This window comes from Phodopus roborovskii, unplaced genomic scaffold, assembly GCF_943737965.1.
Source record: "Phodopus roborovskii unplaced genomic scaffold, PHOROB, whole genome shotgun sequence".
Classification (NCBI taxonomy): Eukaryota; Metazoa; Chordata; class Mammalia; order Rodentia; family Cricetidae; genus Phodopus; species Phodopus roborovskii.
In genome coordinates, this window is record NW_026125397.1 from 15,534,550 (window position 1) to 15,550,719 (window position 16,170).

At 39.1% G+C, this 16,170-nt stretch overlaps 1 protein-coding gene across 1 annotated transcript in view; it reads left to right on the plus strand.

Annotated features, from left to right (window-relative positions):
- Positions 1-16,170, plus strand: part of Tbc1d32 (TBC1 domain family member 32) — a 165,993-nt gene that overhangs the window by 130,311 nt on the left and 19,512 nt on the right. Inside the window, exons 28-30 of the mRNA XM_051175508.1 lie at positions 5,260-5,329; positions 6,919-7,034; positions 7,333-7,487. Coding sequence (XP_051031465.1) covers positions 5,260-5,329; positions 6,919-7,034; positions 7,333-7,487 — 341 coding nt within the window. The remainder of the gene's footprint in view (positions 1-5,259; positions 5,330-6,918; positions 7,035-7,332; positions 7,488-16,170) is intronic.

The following is a 16,170-nucleotide window of genomic DNA, read 5'->3' on the forward strand; positions in this document are numbered from 1 at the left end:
AAGTTGGCAAGTCTTTTGCTTTAGTATAAAAAATGCTTCAAAACAAATTCTGGACATATTCACTGCTTTTCTGTATTTCTTAAAGTGAGAAATCGAGTGTCTTTAAAAAAATGACAGCTTTCTAAGCCCCAAGGTAGCTGAAATTAGAACAACACAACTATCCATCTGTTGTTAGTTCCCTTGGGATCTCAACTCACTATAAAATTGCAAATCTGGAAAAATCAAATTAGTTTGGTTGTTTATTTCCTCAAAGAAAGAAGAATGGACAAACAGATAAAAGTTCTGCACACATGCAGTCAATACTAAACCCATACAGGTATCTTTGCAAACTTAACAGATGTTCATTTCTTCTTAGCTCATCTCTCAAACAAACAAAATATTTTTGTATTATAATTGCTTCTTTGCAATATTATACTAAATATACCTTACAAAGGAGTAGATTCATAAAAATCTCTTCTCCTGGTACTAGTTTATCTATAGACTGGAAAGATAACATGGTTTCACTTTGGAATATTAAAATGTAACTTTGAAATTAGTTTTATGTATTCTTATGGATACAGGTGTTGTATACATGCACCACATGCATGCCTGGCACTCACAGAGACAGTTGGGGGCTGCCATTTGGGTACTGAGAATCGAATCTAGGTCCTCTAGAAGAGCAGCTAGTGCTCTCAACCTCTGAACCATCTCTCCAGCCTCTAAAATGTAGCTCTTTCAATAATGTGTTTCTTTTGTTTTTTATCATTACATCTTTCTGTTTATTAGTGTCTTGCCTGTGTGTAGGTTTGTATGCATCGTGTGAATGTAGTGCCTGCAGAGGCCAGGGGAAGACACTGGATCCCCTGTGACTGGAGATGCAGATGACTGTGAGCAACCATATGGGTGCTTGGAATTGAATCCAGGTCATCTCGAACAGCAGCCAGTGATCTTAATCTCTGATCCATCTTTCTAGCACCCAAAAAGTAACTTTTAATTTCATATATGCATATGCACATCTTTTATATTTTGTTTGAACTTTAGGCCAACAAACTTTTATTTGCCTAATGTTTGTGGAATATTTGCCACTGTCAAGGCAGTCTGTCATATGGAGCTATGTTCAAAGGGAACTAATGGAAATTTTGTTTGAACTTTAGGTCAACACATGGTCTTTTTATTTTTTTTTTTGTGGAAGTTTTATAAGCTAATATTCGTTTCCTTTTACAAACATGTCACAATATGTATCAAAGTCAAGTCAATAATTATAGCTTCTCCTTTAATGTATGTTCTGAAACCATTTTTGGGACTGGGGAAGACTTCTTAATTCCTCCTTTGAAGACTTTTTTTTTTTTTTTAAAGAAAAACATAAATGTAGAAAAAAGTATTGGTAGGATTTTATTCATATCAAAGTTTGTTTTTTTTAATCTTTTCACAATAGTACTTTAAAAAATCAAGTAGTTGATACTGATTTTGATATACTCAGTACCTCTTTACTACTCTTTTCAAACCTTTTTGAGGTTAATTGTAACCTTCATTAAAGTAAAATATATGTAGTAAATATACTGTCCACTTGTACTGTATCTGTATTTTACATGTATAGAAAGAACGTGGACCTCAACTTTATGCCCAAGAAATCACCCTGTAGATAGCTAAAGCTAAAAATGACAGAGAACTCCCGTTTGCAGTTGAATTCACTGCTGTGCAGTGGAGCTTGTGTCTCTTTCCTGTTGGAAAGCTCCTTGGAGGATGCTGATACACACCCATAACTGGGAGCTGTCACCTTTGGACATGAGCGGCTTGTTTGCTTTTTACGTGAAAACACAGTCATAAACTGTAAAACTATTGAAGTGAGAAATGTGTGTGTATACATTTATGTATGTGTATATATAATATGTGTGTGTGTGTGTGTGTGTGTGTGTAAGTACTGAATGATGGAAATGAAAATCAAACTTACTTTGTGCCTGGAAAAGGAGCAAAAACCTGAGCTCACAAATAGAGCAGAACTGAGCCTAGCGCTGTCTCCTTCACCTCCCTTCAAAATAGGTGCATTTCCTTCTACCAGAGACCTGAGGGTACCTTACAGCTTCATGGCATACAGGAGCTTGGAAGGTTTAGAGATGACATTGAGTAGCCCCCTTGCTGTGAGTTGTTGTGGCCACTGATTGGTCATCTGTTGCTGAAAGGGCAGAGCTCATCTCTTCAGCCAGTGAAAGAAAGTGTATCTGCCAACTCAGTGAGAATTGTACATAATAACGAATGCTAAGCTGTGTGAACTACAGCCTAATTGCTGTCATTAGAGACAAAAGAAACTAATGTGACCGACTGGATCCCAGTATAAATATGACCCAGATATATATTTTTACAAGGAATTAACCCAGTCTCTTAGAAAAGGTGATTTTATTTTAAAGATTTTATCTATTACTATGGTATGGGGGACACACATGTTCTCCTGCACACGTATGGAGGTCAGGAGACAGTTTTGTGGAGTGGGCTCTCCCTTCTATCCCTTACTTGGGTTCCAGGGTCAAGCTTGGATTCTCTGGCTTGTGTTGTGAGTTCCTTAACCTGCTGAACCATCTCAGCTCTGCTTCCCCTCCCTTCTTTAAGTATAATACTTATTTTTGTTTTATTTTTCTGTGAGAATATTGCCACTCCAGCATTGGTGAGCATGCAGTCTAGTTTTCAAGGACCAGAGTGGTCCCTGAAGCATGAGACTTTCAGGGATTTGGCACATAACATGCACAGTCAAGCCAGGGGTTATTGGCTGCCTTCAGTGCAAACAGTGAAGATCTATTGTTGCTCGTCTACAGAGTCTGTACTCAATAGCAGTGCAGTTTAATTTGTTCTTGCCCATCTCTGAAGATCCAAAGTCTACTCATATTTCAAGATTCAGCTTAAATGCCACTTCTTAAGCAGTGAGATGTAATCTCTTCCTCTTTGAGGGGCTTACACAGTGTTTTATCTGTACCATTCTTCTTCCGCTTTGAGCTTTGAAACACCTTTATCAGTTATCTGTGTACACATTTTATCTCTGGCACTACACGGGAAGTTCTTTCAGTGTATGCTATTTCATTTTATCATTTATCCCCATGACTGCTTCATAGTGTTCCTCACTTTATCAGAAATGATTTATTACAAGGGATGCGTGAATCTGAAGTTGAAACAGATTGCATCAGTGGTATGAGATATACCACTATGCGATGCTTGGAAAACTCCAGTAATGATAGGACTCAGAAAGTCTAGCTTTTCTTCCCCTCTGCCACTGTGTGATTTGTGAATGAACCCTTTCATAGTGTTCATTTCTGTGTGTGGATGCTGTACTTTCTTCAGATAGAAGTAGAGAATTCCAGCTGCTAACTTCTGAATGCTACCTAACTATGCTTTTATTCACATTAACTTGCTCATGTGTCTGAGAACCAGTCCAAGTCCAAACTTCCATCTTCTCTTGTCTGCTGAACCTTTTCCACTTTTGGCCAGTGATCACAATTCTTACGTCACAAAGGAAATCTGACCTGAAAAGGGAAACCCATGAGTTTCCACGAGCTTGGCTCAGCTGTGTCTGTGGATTTCTCCATCATGATCTCAACCTACCTTGCTCATATATCTCTTCATCTGGATTCCTGGAGCTCAGCCTGGTGCTTGGTTGTGGGTCTCTGCATCTGATTCCATCAATTACTGGATGAAGGTTCTATGATGATAGTTGGGGTATTCACCAATCTGATTATAGGGGTAAGCCTGTTTGGGCATCCTCTCCACTATTTCTAGGAGTCTTGGCTGGGGGTCCTCTTGTGCATTCTTGGGAATTACCCTATACCAGGTTTCTTCCTAACCCCATAGTGGCTCTCTCTTTTAAGATACCTCTTTCATTGATAGCTATGGAGACTTCAGGGGACCGAACTAGGCCTTCTATATGTGGGAAACAATTGTGAAGCTTGGACTATCAGAGGGGCCCCTGGCAGTAGAACCCCAGTACAAACCTGGTATATGAACTAGCTTGTCAGAGCCCATACCCTATGGTGGGATGTCATGCTCAGCCTTAATGCATGGGAGAGGGGCCTGGCCCTGCCCCAACCTATTGTGCCAGACTTTGTTGACTCTTCACGGGAGTCCTTACCTGTGAGGAGGAGTGGACTAGGGTTGGGAGGGAGAACTGTGGTTGGAATGTAAAATATAATTTAAAAGAATAAATAAATTATAAAAAAGAGAAACCAGTTCACTCAACCCTAATGTAATGTTATTCAGTAAAAGTTAAGTATGGTCTGCTGAAAGATTGTGTGTTGCTGAGTACTGGACTCAGGAACAGGTACTCTACCACTGAGCTATATATCCTAGCCCTTAAAATTAAAACTTTATTCATTGAAAACTTCATACATTTATAGAATGTATTTTCACCATATCTATCTGCACTTCCTCCCTCCAACTTTCTCATGTGTGTCTACCCTGTTTCCTTCCCAACATCGTGTGCTCTTTTTATTATTGCCACCAATAACCCCTTGAGTCCAGTCAGCGCTGCCCATATGTGCATGGGTGTGTGGCCATCTACTCAGACATGGAGACCCTACCGGCAACCATGATCGCAGGAGTGACTCTTTCTCAGAAACCATCCATTGTCAAGACTTCCTTCACAAAGGGTGGGGCTTCATCTCCCATTCCCCCATCCATGCTGGAATTTTGACTGGCTTGATCTTGGGAAGGCCTTGTGCAAGTAATCACAGCTGCCCTGAAATGGTGTGTAAATAACCATGCTGAGTCTGGAAGGCAGCACATACTACAAGGCCTACCAAAAGATTTCAACGTGAGTGTCAGCAAGAAATACAGAGCCATAATTACATATACTTACCCTTTAGAATTTTATATAAGCATGATGAAGCATCATGTTTTAGATCACTTTTTATGTTTTGTTGAATTTTCTTGTTTTGCACTAAAGAATTAATCATTTTATGTACTTCTTGGTGTCATTTTCTTTGAGAGATAAGAGCTTATGTAGCCCAGGCTGGCCTCCTAAAACCCCAATTCTCCTGCCTCTGCCTTCCAGTGCTGGTATGTGTGTATCTCACCGCTCCCAGGTTTTAAATGATTTTTATAGGATCAAAGTTTTGTAAAAAGTTTTCTGTTAATATCTTTGAAAATGTAAGTGACAGCTCCTAAAAGAACAAATTCATCAGTGTTTTCAAAATTCCCATTAAAATGTGTAAAAATATTGCTTTCATCAATTTTCAATTAACATGTGATTATTATGCAGACTTTATACATTTTTATAACTCCCTTTTCTGTTGTTGTTAGCTACTGATACGAATGTGAAGAATGAAAGTCTCTCAGCTGTACAGGAGCTCGGCATGAAAATGACTGTCAGGTATGTGGAGAAATGTCTCTCCTATGCATTCCTAAAATTCTTCTACCTGATGTGTGCTTGAGAATATTTAATAGCCAACTACTTTTTATACTTTAAATGCAGACTTCTCCACTCAGAAAATAATAATGTTTTATCTTTGAGGATATTGGCACATGATTAAATTACCTCTGGCTATAAATCAGTTACAGCTCATTATTATTCCAAAAGCTAATTAGTGTGTTCCTCTATGACCATCAGGTTTTTCCCACCCATTCACCCCCTAAAAAAATCAGCGTTGTAAACATCAGCATGCTATGGCACAATTGTACATCTTCTAAAACGTGACTTGTTCTAGTTGTCAGGTTCCAGTGAAGACAAACATACCTTAAGGATAGGCTGAGAAGTTCAAGTGAATAAACCAAAATTGTCATAGTTTGAGTTTTCAGATCTCATATATTAATTTTCAAAAGAAGTGACCACAAACTGGGTAGTAACCTCCTTTTTGTGTTCTTAACAGACCTCATTTAATATGAGGCTCTTAACTGTCCCATTGTAATTAGTGGGTCACCGTTTGAATCATATTGAAGAAGACACATGTGATGATCTATTAAACTCTTGAGTTTTATCTAACCACCCATTGTGATGAAAGTCATGGCATGAATTCTGGATCATCTACTTCTGCCAGAATAACTGTTTTGATTATGGTATGTGACTCTGTATTCATGTTCTAAAAAAAGTATGCTGTAATGCTCCATTTCCAATTCAGTGAAACCTATAGACTATATATGCAGCCTGGCCACACATTTTTAACTCGATATAATTTCTTATTCATAGAAAGAAAATGCAAAATAGTTCCTAATGAAGAGTTTGGATAGACTGTGGTATGGTGTAGCTACCATCCTGTTGAGTGACTGAGATAACAGCGGCAACAAAACACGAAATTCACTAGCAGTGTTGCCACTAAGCAGGAGACTTCCTTGGTGTTAGACCAAGTAAGGTCTTAGGAAGGTTGGAAAGGGAACCGATGTACTGTTTTCCCTTGATTACAACACAACATTCAGTGTGTCTAAAATAGAGAGACTTAGATAAAACTGAATTTCTTTCAGCTAACTATGAATAGCTGTTTGATCCATGTAATTGCCAAGACATTTCAAGTTTTGGTCCAGGTCTGTCCTAGTCACAATCCAAAATGTCCAAACCCCTCTTGATATCCAGTATTTATAGATGACCGCCACAGGTACTTCTTGACTTAACATTCCATAAACTAAACCCAGTAATCTGTGTTTTCGATTCATTTCAGACAAACTTCTTACATTCTTCTCCTCTTCTGTGGCCTACTATCATTTTACTTTCTCATCACTGTTTTCACCACCCTGGGATGTTAACAGTTAATGTTGCTGATCCAAATGTGTTGTAACTATCAGGAATGAATATTGAGTGCCTTGTTTAGCGTTGTCACCCTCGAAGTAGAGTCTTGAAAACATCAGACCTTGAGATCTCAAGAGAAAAACACTTTAATGGATGTATAAAGATGAATGTCCAGGGAAGATCCTGATAGTTTTTATTCTGTGGGTTTTATGTTGTTGTTTTGTTTTCGGCCTTTAACATAGGTATGGCAAGTTTCTCAACTTGTTAAAAGATGGCGCAGAAAATGATCTTGCCCTGGTCTTAAAGCACTGTGAGAGATTCCTGAAACAACAGCAGTCATCAGTGACTTCTTCTCTTCATATCCTTGAGTGGATTCATGCAGAATTGAGTTGTCTTCCTATATTTCCCATAGTTTGTTCGTAGGATGTGTTAACCTATCTGTAATAAGTAATAACTACTGTGTGAATTCTTACAGTGTAGTTTTATAGGATTTTATTCTGTTTTGGAAACACACATTTTATTAAATGATCCTTAAATTGAGTGAAGTGATTTACTGCATACAATTAATAACTCTCCGGCTAGAGATCCTAAAAGTGAGTATTTATGAAATTGTGTATCTCCTAAGACAACATGACTGTTCCTTAACTCTTCTGCAGTGTGCCTGCAAGGGAACTACACGGGCCATGACTGGTTTGTGTCTTCTCTGTTCCTCATAATGTTGGGGGATAGAGAGAAGACATTCCGGTTCCTCCAGCATTTCTCCAGGCTTCTGACCTCTGCATTTCTTTGGGTGCCAAGGCTGCATATTTCTGTAAGACTTAAAAATCTGTTTTTAAAGGAGATTTGAACTTAAGAAACACCATATTTAGCTTTCTTAGATTATTATCTTATAGGTATACCGTGCCCTAATAATTCTTATTCACGTTCCTACCTAAATATAGCAGGTAGGAAATCTGTTCTTTGACAGTTTCATACATGTATATATAGTATTATGAGTATTCTCAACTCCTCCCATCTCATTTCTCTCTTCTATCCCTGTCAACTCACCCCTTCTTTACTTCAAGTTTCTTTCCCAGATTCATAGCCTTTTGTTTTGTTTTGTGACATTCTTGTTTAGCTAGGGTCATCTGTGTGACCATGGATTTGAAGTTATCCATTGCTCACCAGTGGGTGCACAGTTGGAAAAATAACCGTCTTTCCCCTGGAACCCCTTGGTAGTCAGTAGTCCAGCAGGAACAGGTAGGGCCCTCTAAGCTCCTTCCCTGTCCCTGATTGAGTTGTGATAGGCCTGGTGTTGTGTGAGCCTGGTGAAGGCAATCACAGTTTTTGTGAGATGTTGATGGCAGTTACTATGTCATACACAGAGAATAGCATTTTACAGCCATTATCTGTTTCTGGCTCTTACATTCTTTAAGCCCTGTCTTCTGTAATACTGCCTGAACTTTAGAGAGGATGGGATAAATGTTCTCTTAGGGTTAACCACTCAACCATTGCTTAATTTTCTATGTGGTAAGTAGCTATAAATCTTTATTCAGCATTCCTTGCAAAGAAGAGATTCTCAGATTAAGGCTGAGATACTATGAAGAATGGTATTTTTCTTTGGGTATAAACATAAATATTTGGATGTCAGTGCACCATCAATTTAGATAAACAGCAGTAGTATTCCTAGGGATAATACAGGTTTGAATACTCTCAAGTGGAGCAGGCCTTGAACACAATCAGAGAGTGGTTGACTTCCCTTATATCAGTTAGGCTAATGGTTGTATTTTTGGTAGGAGTTTCTGGCTCACCTGTGGGGAGTAGGCATTTGATCTGTATTGACTTGGAAAGTTTTAGGAACTACTTACAGCCACTTGTTGCTGACTCATGTGTGGAATTAGTAACGTGACTCTCATCCAGCTGGCTTAGAGCTTCCAACTTCACCAGCGGGTTCTCTTGGGGGTGAGTAGTTAATCAGCAAATAACCTGACTCAACAGGACTAAGGCATCAATAAGTAAATCTGAAAAGCCATTTCATGTGCAAGCAGATGCTCCAATACAGGTCTCTAGATGATGATGGGAGGCAGAGCCGAGGGAAAGCTGATGGTTTGTGAGGATCTTGGATTGTTCCTCAAGAGCTAGTAGGTAATTGATGCAGGTCTTCAGATGGTGGGATTGGAATGCCCTAGGAAGAGGGAGCGGAAGGCTTGGTTGATAGCATGGGCAGAAGACTTCCTGGGTTGGGAGTGTAGTTTGGGTGCCCAAAGGAGGAGGTCTGAGAGTCCTTACCAACAATGTGTGAGGGTTGTGGGGCTTCCACCTGTGGACATCCACATCTTCCATAAGTAGAGAGGGTTTTACTTCAGAGTCGGAGGCCTGTACTTGGGAAGAGCCAGCAGAATCCTGGGATGGATGGCCTGAATGCTTTTCCATGGATTCTCTTCGAAAATATAGACTTGACCTTTTCTCTTTAAGGTTATCTTACATAATGATAACAGAGTGAGAGATATTTAATCATGGAAACTTTTTCATGAAATAGAAATAAGATAATGAGCTAAAAGTCTAAAATTAAAGTTAAGTAATCATTATGCATTGTTTAGCAATAAATAATGGAATAAAGATTTTGAATGTTTTAATGTTGCTTTGTAAGAAGCTCTTGATTATTAGGCTATAGTATAAGAAAAGCATTTCATAAATAGAAATTATAATCGTACTTTGTAGAAGAGAAAACCTATATGAATATATTTTAGAAACGTGTTCGGAGGACTTACTGATATGTTAGTGTTATTATTATAATTATTATTGTCATTCTTATTTTATGGTACTGGGGCTTTAACTCTAGATAAATTCAAACCAGGAAAGTACTCTGCCACTGAGATATTAATATCCCCAGGCCTTTGAAGTATTGCATTTTGAAAGAATTTGCTATTATGAGATCTCAGAGATTACATTAGACAAAAGTACATTATGCTATGCTTTTGTTTGTTTATTGCATTTTGTTAAGATCTTCAGCTGGGAGAAAATAAATAGGCATCAGTTCTGCTAAACTTCCTAGTAATTTCTCATGACATACTGTGTGCTGATAGAGAAATAATATGCAAGCAAGGACAAGCTAAGAGGTATCCTTATGAAGTTAGATAGAAGCATTTATTAAGTGTCTTTTACTATGTGTATGTATTTTACATATGTACATGTGTAATTTATATATTAAATTATGCATATATCTATACAGATCTCACATATATATACACATGTATGTATATTTACACACTGTATAATACTGAAAATAAAATCAGAGCCTTATGAAGTAGATATTGAAATTAAAATTTTTTTTTGCTTGAAACATTGTCATGCAGTCGGTGACAAGACTAGTTAGTATTCTACACCATAATAAAAAATTTGTTCACATCAACAGCAATAGGAAACAATAAACAATCTATAAAGCTCTTTTCTTACTGTTGCTATGAATTAGAACAATTTTGACCCTTTACAATCGAAACTTTTAAAATTCTTAAATTTCTACTCTTCTATTAAAAATACAATTTCTAAAATATTGTACTAATGGTTTTTTAATTAAATAATTTGATTTTCTTATCAAACATTTTAAATGTTTATCTGTGTGAGAGAGAGACACAGAGACAGAGAGAGAGGAGTTGGGGGGAGAGAAGAGACCAGGGCGCATGTGTGTGAGCATAGCTGTGCATGGGCACACAGAGGACAGATTTAGAGGTCAGTTGTCTTCCCCCTTGTTGAAGCAGGGTCTCTTGTTCCTACTGTTGTCTGCATACTCCATGCTAGCACCTGTGATGCTCTGGGGGACTTCTCCGTTGTGTCTGTCTCTTTCATTTCAATGGTGCTAGGATTAGGATGTAGTTATCTGGCTCTTAAAACACAGATCCTAGGGTATCATCAGGCTCGTGCTGTGCCATCTCCCAGTGTTTTATACCAAATATTTGAAAGTAGTAATTGCATTTTATTTGATATATCTATCACTATTTTTTCATTGTATTTATTTTTAATTATGTTCATCTGTGTACTTCTGTATGCCTGTACGTGCCCATGAGTGCAGGTGCACATGAAGGCCAGAGAAGGGCAGCAAATTGCCTGGAGTTGGAGTTACAGGCAGTGATGAGCCAACCCACTTGGGTACTGGGAACTGAACTTAGGTCCTCTGCAAGAGTAGTGTGTACTCTTAACTACTGAGCCATCTTTCCTGCCATGAATGCATCATGTTTAATCATGATTTCCCAAGGTTGCATTTCTTTGAGCCTGTAAACTTTTTAGTAGCATGCATTTTACTTTTCATAAATGCAGCAATGCTTTGTCTTCCTGTGAAGTTGAAACGAAGCAAGAATCTGGCAAGTTTGATCGTGTTCACTTCACCATCTGGATATCCGTACTGTGGAATACAGTTCTGTGTAGAATGGAGAACTGTGTTACTGGAATCCGATTCAGCTCTGTGTAAGCACAGACACTTTCTGCTTGCTCACCAGCAAAGTCAGTGGAGCTCTCTGCAGCCTGTTCCCTCAGCATTGCTGTTACTTTCAATTTTGAACACAGCATGTTGACTCATTCATTACCAGCTTGACAGAGTAGTGGTTCTTTGTAAACAGCATTCTGTTACAAGCGCTTTCCTGCCAGCCTGGCCCCAGACCACGTCATCAGCCCCAATAACACACAGAGATGCTGTGTTAATTATGAAACTGTTGGCCATTGGCTATGGTTTCTTATTGGCTAGCTCTGTCTTAAATACTAACCCATAATCACTAATATATGTACTTCTACATGGTCTTACCTTACGGAGAAAGCCAGACTCAAGTCCTCTCCTCCTGAGATAGCATTACAACTCCCTCCTACGTTTCCCAGAATCTTCCTTGTCTCCTAGTCCTGCCTATCTTGCTTCTCTACTGGCCAACAGTGCTTCATTCATTAAGTAATAAGAGAAACATATTTACAGAATGACATCTCCCGTTAGCATTCTACTAATTTCCCCTTATAAGTTCTAGCAAGGAATATTAATTAATTGTTAATTATAATGTCCCAGCAGCCACCTCTCCATACTATAAATTCTTCTTATTTTAATAATATTTAAGATTGTTTCCTCTATGCCATTTGTCTTCAGGTGGTGCCTTCAATTTTGGATTTTCAGGACAGGGTTTCTTGGCTGTCCTGCAACTCACCATGCTGGCCTGGAGTTCACAGAGATCTGCCCGCTTCTGCCTCCCAAGGCCTGGCATTAAAGGCTGTGCCACCACCATCTGACTAAAATAGAACATTTTTTATTTGCTCCATTTTCTCAAACATTGTGTCAGTACTTCCTGTGTAGGTTGATAAAAGAGAAAGTTTTTAGTCTTGTGACACTTGATTAGCTGTTAGTAGCACAATGTGGCTGCCTTCTTTAGCTCAAATGGTACATTTTTGACATGGCCCTCAAAAGAAAAAAAATAAACCAACCTGTACTATTTAGGAGAGTCCCACCAGCTACCAAAACAATAAAGGCTATTGCCATTCTTCTCAGTTGGCCTTCAAAACTAGTTGGTATGTCCCTGTTGCTGAAGATTCCAGTTACCTTCATTGCAAGACAGAGAAATCCAACTGGAAGTGAGACTCATAGCTAGCTTTCATAGCTACGGAAGGCACCGTGCAGGCTTCCAGGGGGTGGAGGGGATGCAGCAATCATTGTAATCGACTGGGACTCCTATACACTATAACACCTATCTGCCAGGCAAGATGTGCCCACTGGTGCAAAAATGTCACCGCTCTGATTGGGGTAATGAACTGCTCTATGATAGGGCTCCAGACCTGCTGCCCAGCTGGGTGTTCACTGTGTGGTACTGTGTGATGTTTCCCCTCTCCCTCTTTTGGCTCTTTTTTTGTTCAGCTCCCAAGTGATGAGTGCCCAGCCTTAGCTTGGCTTGTTGCTAGCCAGCTTTTCTTATGTTAAATCTTTCTTAATTCTGTGCATCTTGCTTTCCTTCTTACTCCAAGGCTAGCTGGGTGGGCGGGTGGCTGGGGGGACTGGGGGGCGGGGCGGCTGGGCGGCTGGGGGGGCTGGGGAGCGGGGTGTTGGGTGGGCGAGGGGGCTGGGGGGCCCGGTGGCCGGGTGGCGGGTGGGGGGGCGGGTGGCTGGGCGGCTGGGGGGCTGAGCGGCTGGGGGGGCGGGGTGGGCGGGTGGCTGGGGAGGGGGGGGGACTAGGGGACTGGGGGGCTGGCCCCTGACATCCTCCTCCCCTTGTTCTCTTCTGGCTCCTCTTTCTCATGTTTCTCCTGTTTATTTTCTCTGCCTGTCAGCCCCGCCTATCCTTGCTCCTGCCTCACTATTGGCCGGTCAACTCTTTATTAGGACCATCAGGTAATTTAGACAGGCAGCTTCTCAGAGGTAAACAAAGGCAACATAAACAAAAGTCACACACCTTAAAATACTATTCTACCACACGGTACTACAAACTTGATGAAAACCGTCTTAGGCTCTAACAAGGGAGTTACAATTGCTCCTTTGCTAAATTGACATGGTATAAAACTGCTTTCTAAATATGTATGTTAATACTGTGGAAAAATATCCCTTTTAGTCTAATCAGAGAAACCCCTGTTTGCAATAAATGGTGGTTAATGAAGAGACTCATGGCTGCTTATCATGCAGAGAATATGTGATGGCTGAGTGGTTTACACCAAGCAGAGCATGGATGCCACTTCCCTCTCAGGCTCGGGAAAGCTCTTGTTACAGCAGGCAGACAAAACCGGAGGAGTCAGGAGACAAAGAGAAGGGCATGCAACCCTCTGTCCATGGTCTTAAGTGTCAGGGTCTCACAACAGCTGGAGCTGCCTTTACTGGGCCTGCACAAGAGTTGACTGTTATCAGTCAATCATGGATGAGTTCCCAGGGCCTACTCCTCCCAGCTAAACTATTGGCTGTGGATTGATTCCAGGGAAGGAGCAATCATGGTCTTCCATGGCTTGCCCATTAGTAAGTCCACCGGTTCCAAACTCGTGGCCACACAGACTGCCCTGGTTAAATTCAATGGATCACAAACCCGAATGAGGGTCTGCATATAGAAAAGGGCCTTGAAGGGAAAATGGGGCTGACGGCTAAGAGGGGAGATAGGAAAGGGTGTACGTGAGAGTAAGGCACACGCAGTACATGTCACGCCACCAAGGAAAGTATTTAATACATACTGTGGTCTAAAACATTGCCGTTCTCTTCCGCCAACCTCACTTTTGTTCTTGTTGCTATGTTGTAGTTTTTACTTTTTCTCATAGTATCTATCACCTGCTAATACATTATTTACTTCATACATTATTTACTAGCCATAGGAAGACACTGTTCTGTTTTGTTCACTGATACAGCCCTCTTTGTTCTTAAACTAGACCCTTTTTTAACTACTCCATAAACGTGTTGTGAATTAATATTTAAAGTGGAACATGTTTGGAACAGTAGGCTTTTGTTACTTTAGAAAAAAAAAATTACTGAAAAAAAAAATCTTTGATTTCTTGCCTTCTAAGGGATGTTATAGCCAGGCATACACCTTTAATTCAAGCACTTGGAGGCAGGGGCCAGGTGGATCTCCATGAGTTTGAGGCTAGCCTGGTCTACAAACCAAGTTCCAGGACAGCCAGTGCTACACAGAGAAACCCTATCCCAAAATTCTGCCAAAAGAAAAATGCTGTAAACTAATTAGCTCAAGAAAAGTTCTTTTTTTTTTTTTAAATAAGCCTAATATAAGCAAAATGAAGAAAATGGATCTTAATTGTTAATTAAAACAGTAATAAGCTCTCAGAATTTTATAAAGTGTACCTATACTAGTTATTAGTTTAAAATTTTACCCTTAGAGGTTATTTAGACTGGAAGAATCCTTTAATTGACTTAAATTATCTTCCAGTATTATATGAAAAACTGTAAATCATAATACAACAATTCTTCAGGGTATTTCTTAGGAAATCAAGCTAAATATTATGCTTGCTGCCTCTGTTAGTATAAGTTATGAAAAGGACAACAAATCAATTGAATAAGAAACATTAACTCATATGCATTGACAAACATAGCTCCACGATGTTAAACCAACCTGAAGCAGTAGTCAGATGAAGTGGTATGATCCAATAGGAGCGTGCTGGACAGCTGCTGTATAGCATCGTTTATTCCTATTAAATACTTAGTGTTAAAATATTAGGTTAAAATGCTAATCTAATTGAAACCATCTACAATGACAAGCACATCGTGAGAATGTACCCATAACCCATTTGTGGGGCAACTGCCAAAGTGAGCTATACAAAACATATTTGCTTGTATCTGAATGTGAATATTCTACATAATTGAAGATTCCATTTCCTATTCTCCTAAAAGGAGAAGTGTTTATGTCTTATGATATCATATCATCAAAGCTTTGAGAAATCCTTCTATTTTCTCTGTATTCCTTTCCACTTTGTGCAAATTAACAAACAATATTGCTGCAGGGCTTGACTGATCTCTGCCCATGGAGACTCCGATGAGGAGTGGGAGGAACTGCATTGGATCAGTGTGTGTTGGATTGGAAAGCTTCAAATCCTTTTAATACTGCCTTTCTACTTACTTCCCATTGCAGCACAAAACTCGGTTTCTCATAGTTTCAGGAATAAAATGACTCATGAGAAACAGTCAAAGTCAAAGTAAAAAACTAAGACTGCTCTGCTCCATTTTTAATTGTCTTTCATTTTAACCACTAGCACATAATATTCTAAAGTTATTTTAGAAGGACTTTATTTCAAATCCTGTCATATTCTAGTATCTTCTAAGCCTTTGGTCTACTGATTTTATTTTGGCAATTAGACTAGTTCCTATTATCATATGACTTTAAATGCCATTAATCATAGTGTTCTCTGAATATGAAAGTGTTGATATTATTTCAGGGTGTTACAGTTGAACTGAAAGTGCAAATTATAGTATGGTGGTTCATGGACTTTGTTTTGTTCATATGAACCTTCTGTTGTTGTTTCTCTGCTTTATAACTACCATTTACTATAGATTAGAGTGATGATATTCAAATAACAGATAAGCTAGATGATGTTAATTATAAGTGAGTTTACTGTAATAATAACTACAGTCATTAGACTCTTGCTATTTAGCCCATATTACATATGGCACATTTGGTATCAGGAACTGGTTGGTTATCAAAAGTGTGACTTGAAAAAGTTCTTTTGACAGTGTATGATTTATAAGAATAGAGGAACTCTTGTCTTATCTTTGGGACTCCATTACATAATAATGGCTTGTTTTCTTTGACAGCATAATTAATGTCTACTGTCTTTATCTCTTCATAGGCTTGTTCTAAAGATATTTCTACCACAGCATAGAACAATGCTGTTTAAAAATTAGGTCCAGTACATTCTATTCGTAAACTTGCCTCTGTACATATTGCATAACATTAGTAAGTTCACATTGAAAGTATAAATGTGTAAGTTAATCTTTACATTTTATGTTTGTCAGATTTACTCATTATGTAAAGTGAGTGAACCACATTTTGTGTTTGACAAGTAGCAAATCA